A 10,152-nucleotide genomic window follows, 5' to 3' on the forward strand; every position below is an offset into this window, starting at 1 on the left:
AGATCAGATATATACCTTGGCAGCCATGTTTTTGTATATTCTCTCTCTGAAGGGTGCCAAATGCCATATCCTGGTTCAAAGTCATATTTGCTCTCTGTAGCTGGGAATGTTAATTAAGTTAATTAATCCTCTACCGTCAGAGCCTATAGCTTCCAACTACTGCCCATGTAGATGTGTGATTAAGTTGGAGAACTGCTATTGTGGAAATGTTGAGGGAAATGCAGTCGAACAAAGTGATTTATTTCCCCCTTCAGACTTGTGTAGGCTGGAGCAGCATTCACACGAGACACGTGTGAGGTGGCTGGAGAGGCCCCACCAAACGGCTTCCACCATAAGAGGCTGGGCTACTGTTGGATGTGGAAAGTTTTCTGTAAGTCTCTTTTTTCTTTTATTTCTAATCCCTGCAAAACACTGTAAAACTGAGCCCAGTAGATCCTCACAAACCTGACAGCTTCTAAGGGAAAGGGGCCTGTATTACTGAACCACTGGTATGTGCAAAACTCAGAAATACTTATTATAAATAACTAATTACAAAACCTATCTGGAAAGACAGAGTTCCACCAGCCCTGAACTCAGAACAAATAGGTGGAAAACAATCTCAAAGGCCCCTAAATCATTAGATGGTTCTCTGCCCCTCCTCAATCCCCAAGCCCACTCCCTTTAGCTGCATGGCTCATTCATCCCACTGTACCCTCCTAATCCATGTTCAGCTGTGCATCTTGACATTATAAAACACCACACCAGTCAACTGCACTTACAGTATCATGCTAATTGAAACAGTGAGTGAGGCCATGGATGGACCAGAGGGTAAGAAACAAAACTATAAAAATTCAGGAGATCTATCATCAATTATTATAAATACTCAGGGCTCTCAAAGCCTAAGAAATTGGTCAATTTTTTAATGGCTAACAAAGAGATAAACCACTGGGTGGGATTTTTGCAGTAATATACGCTATACTTGGTATTATTGCTCAGATCAGTTATCCACAATGCGTCTATGCAGGAGCAGGCTGTGGAATATGCTGTCATCACACTTGGTCCCATGATGAGGCTGGGTCCCCGGTTTCTATAACATACCTAGTGCAAGCACATTGTTCCCTTCCCAAGAGACCCAGATACGGACTATGTGCTTCCCACTGCCTCAAACTGCGGTGTCACTGGAAATCTTGGTTCTCAGGTAGACAGCTATACTTGAAGCAGGGAGTGGGCTAAGGTTATACTAGATCATGTTGCAGCCTCCTGCATGTCAACAAGGAACTGCTATATCAATAGGAGATTTAATAGCAAATCTAAGGATTCTAAATGCATCTAAACGCCTGTAACCTAGAACTCAGTGGGGCTTCATTTGGTGTTCCCATGCCCAGAGATAACCACAAATCAACAAACGTAGTGCCCGTGACCCAAAGAGCATAAAACAAGTAAGGGCCCAGACCTTTCTTGTGTCAGTTCTCCTTCCTGCACCCTGGAGCTACTCTCCAAAATAAATCACCCACTGGCAAGCCCAGTCTCAGACTGCGTTGTTTTGTGAGAAGGAGAACTGAAGAGGAAGAACAATTGTTACTAGGACAGAAATTTTACCAAAAGGCCAGGCAACTGTTCAGTTTGGAAAGGGATAAACAGATAGTAGTTCATCTACTGTATTAGTCACTTTTCTGTTGCTGTGATAGAAACACTGCTGACCCAAGCAATTTATAGAAGGAAGAGTTTATCTGAGCTTACGGTTCCAAGGGAATTGCAGTCTGTCATGACAGGGAGGCATGGTGGCTGGAGGTGGCTGGAGCAGGAGCAGCAGAAGCTAAGCTCTCACATCATCACGCAGGCATAGGAAGCAAGAGAGCAACTGGAGATCTGGCAAGGCTTAAGAACTCTCTAAGCCCACCCCCAGTGACATGCTTCCTCCAGGACAGGCACACCTTCTAAAACCTCCCAAAACAGCGCCACCATGTGGGGACAAAATGTCCAAATACTTGGAGCCTATGGGGGACATTTTCATTCAAACCACCACATCTACCAACAGAATCCTACTCAGGAATAAATAAGGAACACGAGAGGCTCAAAGGAAGTTTTAGTGATGACGGAAATGTCTTAAATATTGAATTTGTTGGTAGTCATGTGACTATACAAATTAGTTCAAACTCAACAAACTTCATGCTAAATTGTTGATGAAAACCCTTGACCCAGGAAAGCAGTCAGCGTAAAGATTATGTACTGACTTTTCCACTTGAAAGTATATATGCACCCCCCTTTGGGATGTTCCTTGGACATAAAATCCTAATAAACCCATTTTAACTTTAAGATTCATAACTATGAAATAGAAGTGAACAGGGAGAACCATAGCGCACCACAATTATGTAAAGGGGAACAAAAACCTGGGGACCTGATGAAACAGGAATGAACAAGGCATTGGCTTTAGGACTCAACAGTTCCATCCCTAATTATCTTTGTAGAAATGACTTTGTTCTACATATCATGACCACCACAGCATAAAACTATTATTCTAGATAACCAGAAGTCACCTGTTCTAGTTTCCTTTCTGTTCCTATGATAAAACACTTAGATCAAAAGCAACTTGAAAGAAAAGGGTTTATCTCGTTTTTATACTTCTAGGTCACAATCCACCATTGAAGGAAGTCAGGGCAGAAAACCAAGGGCATTGCATGACACAGGTACACCTGCACACATGCAGGCAATGCACTCATACACATAAAATAAAAATAGTAAATAAAATTAAAAAATAATATCAGGTACATTCTGCTTAAGAAAATAAGGATGTAGGGGGCTGGAGAGATAGCTCAGCGGTTAAGAGCACTGGCTGCTCTAGCAGAGGACCCAAGTTCAGTTCCCAGCACCCACATAGCAGCCAGCAACTTTCCGTAACTCCAGTTCCAGGGAATCTGATGCCCTCGTCTGACTTCTGTGGGCATTGCACAACACAAGTGCAATTACATACATGAAAGCAATACACTTATACACATAAAATAAAAATAATAAATGAAATATTTTAAAAATAAATGAAATACTTTAAAAATTCATTTGTTAGTATATTTTTGTCTGATTGCTTGAGTAATTATAAACAATTAAATGAATAAGGTTTGAATTAATAAGATATGATTGCAAATGCATAAAAGCAATAGTGTGATAAAATAGTGAAAACTTAGAATTAGCCTAGATGTGTATAGAATAAGAATTTTTCTTCAACAAATATTTTCTAAGTGCCCACTAGGAACAGGGTTATAGCTGATTGTTAGGTATGACCCCAGCCCACAGGGGTCTATTTAGTCACTCTCTAGTTGGGGCTCTTGGGCCACTACTGAATCAATCAGTGCTTTGGTTTCCCAGTCTATCAGATGGTAATGACAGTTACTGCCTGAAGCCACGGCAAGGTCCAGGTGTGAACTGGTTCCTGAGCACAATATGTTGAGGCTCAGTGATTATGCCATTGTGGATGGCAGGACCTGCAGCCCGAACAAAAGCACAGTTGGCAGAGTTTCTTAGAGTTTGAAGATTTGAGGGGTTTTTCACTAATCAAGGTCCACCAGGACCACTGAAATGATATTCATCTTCAAGAATATCAAGTTCTGAGCAGGTTACTAGGATAGTGTTGAAGACAGGTGACCTCCTCCCTCCAACTAACTACTGACGCATTACATTTCTGTCTTTAGTAATTCAGCAGAAGTTTTGAAATGAGTAAGAGAGAATTTTTATCCAATGTTCTGATTTGTACCTCATTTATCTCTGGACCTTTGGAAAGATTAGAGAATACTCTAATTTCATATGATTTCTTTTTTTGTCTTAATACATGTGATGCCAAAGTCGTAAGTCATGACTAAATTAACATCTGTGACTGATATATGCTATGGAGGTCTTCTTGAGACAGTTATCAGAAATTTCACCATATTTCATATACTTAGACTTACACTTAACAATTGCAGCTAATTTCCAATTTAGTCAGTTATTATGTATATTATCCAATTCTAAACTTTAGTATAATGAATGCATAGACAATTACTATTAAGAAGGCTGAACTTATCTTCACAATAAAGATTTTAAAGCTTGACCCAGCAAATAGTCACCTTTTGATAAGAATTATCTGAGGGCTGACAAGCTGGTTCAGTGGGTAAAGGCACTGACTGTATAGGTCTGGAGATCAGAGTTTGATCCCCAGAACCCGTGTAAACATAGGAGAGAACAGATTTCAGACAGAATTACGATACCAAAAAAAAAAAAAAAAAAAAAAAAGCACAACTATTAGCACTATTAGGAAAGAGGCCGGATAATTTCTCAGAGGCTGTTTGGACAGGCCTGACCTATACAGCTGTTGGTATGTAAAGCATACTTAATGCACGTAATGAAAGAACATGAGAGCAAGCCCTCCTTAGGAAGCTCAGGGTTTGCCTGCTGACATGAAGGACTCACTTCCTCACTGAGGAACTTCCATGCCTCCTTCAGCTCTCTACTCCACAGCTCCCACTCCTGAGCAGCTAGCAGCAAACTCAGCCACTTTTCCCACAGAGCCGAGGCGACTCCGAGCACACACATGCCATCGTTTTCTGTGCACTTGCGTCTCAGGTGTCTGACGACCTGTCGGAGTTTTACTAAGTCTTCTTTGGTTGATAGGAGATTTGACACCAAGACCTTGAGAAAGCAAAGAATAGGAAAAACATACCATTATCTTTATTGAAAGATAACGTCTTAAACCTAGGGCAGTTAATGATTTTAATCCTCCTCAGATATGATAGGCGGCACCTCTTGTCTCTTTGAAAGTCACTTTGGGCTAGGTTGGGAATAATCTATACATTATATTTTGCATGAATTTCAGACTGAAGGGAGAAATGATGCCCTCAAACCAAATTTTCAACGCAAGAATATTTTCTCAAAGGCTAGTATAATTTATGACTTTAACTTGAGTCTCACACACCAGTTAATTCAAAGACACAGCGCTTACTATATCAACTATCAACACAGCTTTTAGGGGCTTTGATTTGTTTGTTCAGTTTCTTTTGGGTTTTGGTAGCCAAATGGCCTCATCCAAATCATAACAATCCAGGTGTGGTGATACACATCTGGGATTCCAGGATGCAGGATGATTCCAGGTTCAAGACCAACCTGTGCTACATAGCAAGGATCCAATTCAAAAATAAATAAATATTTAACTAGGGAAGATGAATCATATATCATAACACCATATATTTTAATAGATGAAGGTAAGAAAAAACTAAAGTTGTTTCATAGCTGGGGTTGTAGTAGAGTACCTATCATGTGTAAGATCTTGGGTTCAATTCCCAGTTCCACAAAAATACATTAACAAGGACTCATGTAGAGATATTGTATGTATAATTTGTCAGTAGGTTTTTGGACCAATACAACATCTCTACATGGATCCATTTATATGGCTGAAGGGTGCATAACAAGAAACATTACCAAACAGAAGAAATCTTCCTTTGAGTTGTTGGGGGTAATCTTAGACTCCCAAAATTATACAGGCTACTGCCACAGCCCTTGATTGCCTCCCAGAACTTGAAGGTAAGAACCTATTGCTGAAGAAAGGGCATACTTCAAACACAGGATTTAGAGCAATGGAGCTGGAACTGACCGGGAAGCCACCTCCCCTGAAGGCTGTCTCTCATAGCTTTGGAGAGCACTATGCAAGCTGCTAAGGGAGAACATCAATTGATGGTCCAACCCCAGCTTCAAAGCCTAATAACCACATCAATGACTAGGACAGCAAATGACACTGGTGCAGTGGTGGCTCATTTATCTTGGGGGTAATCAACAGCTACCTAATTGGACTTAAAGCCCACTCAATAGGAGGAAACTCAGGTCTGGTACTATAAACAGCCAAATATACGTGGCTGGCAAGGTCATAAACCTTAGAGAAAATCCCAAGGCTGTCACATACCTAGACAAATGTATTTCTTAATATGTGCAAAATAAGGCTCCTTATATTTATAGGCAAGTATTCCAGACACCATTCATCAAAGAAACTTCTTTTGCAATGATGGAAACTATTATAGAGTACCACAAATGGTCACTCATAGACATTGTGAATTGCCCAAGCCTAAGTAGCAAATCTGCAATGCAACCTCTACCCCTAAGGCTCACAGAACATAGAACAAGGGATAAAGAGGACACTAATACATCTCTCAGTTCTCATCAATGAAATCCCCTTATGCAGAGGGCCTGGAACACAAAAGGTCAAAAAGGACTAAAGTGTGGAGAGTAAGAGTCTGCAGAGTAAACTCCATCCATCCAGGGCTCAGGGACCATTTCAGAAGAGAGTGAAAAGATTGTAAGAGCCAGGGAGGAAGTGCATGACCATATGCAAATAGAGCCCTACGAACTCCTGGGACCTTGCTCATATGAACCTATAGCAATCGTGTCAGCATGCACAAGACCTGTGCAAACCCAAGCAGACAAACCCCAGTGCAGAACTGTGGAAATGGGCAACAAGCCCCAGTCTTAGTTAAAGAATTATTGGCAGTTGATTACTGCTGGGTGAAGAAGAGCTGATCTTCTTAAAGGGAGGGACTCTAGATAGGCTGACTAGACCCCAGTGGATGAACTTGCACTGAGGGACATCTAGGGACACTAACTTAACATGATAGGCATTAATGCAAATGACAGAATGTATGAAGTCTAATGGGGTGAGGGGCCATGGGAGGGTGCTAAGGGGAAGAGTGTATAAAGATGATTAAGACTGACTAGGTGTTCTATATGAAATACACAAAAATTCAATAAAAAGTTTACAAAAAATACATTAACAAAACAAAATTAATTAAAACCAGGCATGGTGGCTCATGCCTATGATCCCAACACTCAGGGTCAGGGAAGAGTGGAAGTAGGAGGATCAGGAATTCAAGGCCATCCTCAGAAAGTTCGAGGCCAGCTTGGGATACAAGAGACCCAGTCTCAAAGAAATAAACAAGTCAATAAATAAATAATCAATAAAACAGCTTAGTAATGGTATAGAAAAATAATAAAAACTTGACAGATGCACTAATTGTCCAGAGAACAAGGGTTCTGTCATTGATCCAAAAGCATTCTCCAAAACATGAGAAAAGGGAAGGGAAACGGAAGGGAAACATCATGGCAGGATGCTCTGGGGGAGGGGAGAGCTGCACAGTGAACCGAATTAAGAGGCTCATAATAATTTCCTCGTACTTTTCTCCTTGACTTCAGGCTGGAGGACTTTTATGGGTGTTTGAAGATTTCTGTGGGTTTCAGTCACATCCTCCACCCCTACTTGCTTGTTTCACTGAGTTTTATACAGCCTTTCTAGAGATTGATAAGTGTTACCGTGCTGTGTTCCAAGAGTTCTAAAGCTTCTTTGTAACACCTTGGCAATGTGGACATGGACTCTTCGAGAACTGTCTCCATTTTCGCCAGTTGAGTGCAAATTTCCTCTTTAATTTTTCTAAAGCACTTGTAATTCTCCAGACACCTGAAGAGGCAGTCAGAAAAAATTGACGTTACATTTTATTTCTCACAACATATTCTGAACTTTCCAGAATGAATGGTCTTCCCTCAATTCTTTAAAAGGATATGGATTTTCTTTGTTTTTGTTAGTTTGGCTGGTTGGTTGTTTTTGGTTATTCAAGGAATTTTAACACTTTTACTAACTACTCATTCTCAAAATCACCTGGCTTTAAATGCAAAATTGAACAGGCAGAAAGAGCTACCCTCAAAACATCTAAATTGGAGAGAGACAGAGAGACAGAAAGACACAGAGAGAGACAAACAAAGAGAGATCTCTCTTTACTGAAGAGAAAACTACATTCTTGTGTTCTGTTAATGAGCAGTGAGTGGCTTCAATTCTGATAGAAAGGTACTTAATGTTAAAAAAAATTCCATGTTTGAACTAATTAATTCAACTGCTTGTATTTGGGAGGTAATCTCAAATATAAAGAATTTACAGAGGCATGATAAAATCATTTGCATAGTAAAATATTTTTTATCAGAGAATTAATCAGAGAATTAATTAAAACAGAAGAAAACAAAAAATAAAACAAAAAGACAAAAAACTGTCTATGCTAGGCCTGGTGGCAGGCGCCTTTAATCCCAGCCGTCAGGAGGCAGAGGCAAGTGGATCTCTGTGAGACCGAAGCTACCCTGGTTCACGTGGTGACTTCTCGGCTGTCTGTGACCAGGATATCCTGTCAAAAACCAATCAACAAAACAACCTACGTCTAACAGAAAGTATAGTTAAATAAATAAGAAATCATTACATAAAGTTTTATGGAGAGATTGTAACCACTGTTAGTTTCTGTCAGAATGAGGAGAATACTGCTATGTAGCAAAAAATTAAAGTAAGATTATATTTTATTGGTAAGTATCTTTAAAAACACTATAACAACACCTCTGCTTCCCTGGGACTGAAAGACCCGCCATAGGCCTCGCTCCTACCTACAGGAGCCTCTCTCTGGGGTAAGTCCATCATGCCCTCCTCGCCTTGACTCCCCCAGCCTCATTCACCCTCCCATCTCCCCTACCGTTCTCTCCTCCTAGTTTGGGCCCTGCCCCATTCCTTGTCTTGGGGCCTCAGACACCTGGGGAAACAATACTGCTTCCTGATCCTTTTCATCCAGACCAATGTAGTGCCTTCTCTGGGCCCCGGGAGCACTGCTTCTGAGCCTGGCCCTGCCCTCACCTCCCTCTGCTTCCCTGGGCCTGCACCACCCACCAGCCTCTTTCTGCCCACCAGGCTGACCTTTCCTCTTCCTGATCCTTTGCATCCAGACCAACCCAGCTCCTCAGTGCAGTCCCCAGGAGTCCTTGGGGCCTCTTGCTGCCCCCATCTCCCTTTGCATTTCTGGGTGGCACGGCCACCAGGGGCCCTAGACCAGCATCTTTCCTGGGCCAGGCTCCCAGGCCAGTCCAACCCCCAAATTCCTGAGGCCAAAATCATTTCTGGAGGGATCCAGACTTTAGGAGAGAGACTGAAAACATCGGACCCTCACCTGAATTGGGCCTCTGTGCGAACTCCTGAAGACAAAAGCAATCCAGACAATATAAAATCAAAAGAGAGAACTGGAAGCTTAGAGGAACCAGCTTTTCATGCCAAAAAAGTAAACCACAAAGACACATAAAGTTCACAAAAAGAAGCAGACCAAAATTTGAAAGCTTGAGTCTCACAAAAGAATCAGAAACTACAAAAGAAATTCACATGTCAAAATCACAGAGAAAAAATAACATGAAAAACCAAAATAACATATCCCCACCAAATACCAATAGTCCTCCAGAGGAGTACAGTGAGAACCTCCTAGATATAATGCAGGACATGGAACTCAAAAGAACAGCTATAAACATGATAAAAGAATTCAGTGAATTTAAAGAACACACAAACAAATCAAAGAACTGAAGGAAGATAGGGATATACGTCTGAATGAATTCAGAAAAGAGTTAGAAATATTGAAGAATACTCAGGCTGAAATGAAGAAGGAAGTGAAACACTCAGTAAGCCAATTAGAAACGACAGGAGAAAGCCTCACCAATAGGATGAATGAAATGGAAAACAGAGCATCAAGACGAGAAGATAAAGTGTACAAAGTAGACCACTCAAGCAAAGATTATGAAAAATTTAAGAAATCACAAGATGGAATATGCAGGAATTGAGTGATACCATAAAAAGACCAAACTTGCGAATCATAGGCATACAAGAAGGAGAAGAATCCCAAGACAAACCAGGTCTTCAACAGGAGTGTAGAAGAAAATTTCTCAAAATTAAAGAAAGACATGCTCATACAACTACAAGAAGCACATAGAACACCAATCAAACAGGACCAGAAAAGAAAATCCCCACAGCACACCATACTAAAAACACTAAGCATACAAAACAAAGAGACAATACTGAAAGCTGCAAAAGAAAAACAAAAAGTCACATATAAAGGAAAACCCATTAGGAGTACAGCTGACTTTTCAGTGCAAACTATAAAAACCAGAAGAGCCTGGACCAAAGTATTCCCAGTTATAAATGACCACAGATGCCAACCCAGATTACTATACCCAGCCAAAATGTCTATTATAGTCAAAGGGGAAAGAAAAATCGTCCATGACATAAATAGGCTGAAGGAATTCATGTCCACAAAACCAGCCCTTCAGAGAGTTCTGGAAGCAACACAAAGAGCTGAAGAAAGGAATGACTATACCCAAGGA

At 40.8% G+C, this 10,152-nt stretch overlaps 1 protein-coding gene across 4 annotated transcripts in view; it reads right to left on the reverse strand.

Moving 5' to 3' along the window:
• Positions 1-10,152, reverse strand: part of Syne2 (spectrin repeat containing nuclear envelope protein 2) — a 367,778-nt gene that overhangs the window by 151,815 nt on the left and 205,811 nt on the right. For all 4 annotated transcript variants that reach the window (XM_017802560.2, XM_029554761.1, XM_029554763.1 and 1 more), the window contains exons 50-51: positions 7,297-7,441; positions 4,417-4,635 (exon numbers count right to left, since the gene is read on the reverse strand). In XM_017802560.2, the coding sequence (XP_017658049.1) occupies positions 4,417-4,635; positions 7,297-7,441 (364 nt within the window). The remainder of the gene's footprint in view (positions 1-4,416; positions 4,636-7,296; positions 7,442-10,152) is intronic.

Source organism: Nannospalax galili, unplaced genomic scaffold (genome assembly GCF_000622305.1).
Source record: "Nannospalax galili isolate Female #2095 unplaced genomic scaffold, S.galili_v1.0 scaffold144, whole genome shotgun sequence".
Classification (NCBI taxonomy): domain Eukaryota; kingdom Metazoa; phylum Chordata; class Mammalia; order Rodentia; family Spalacidae; genus Nannospalax; species Nannospalax galili.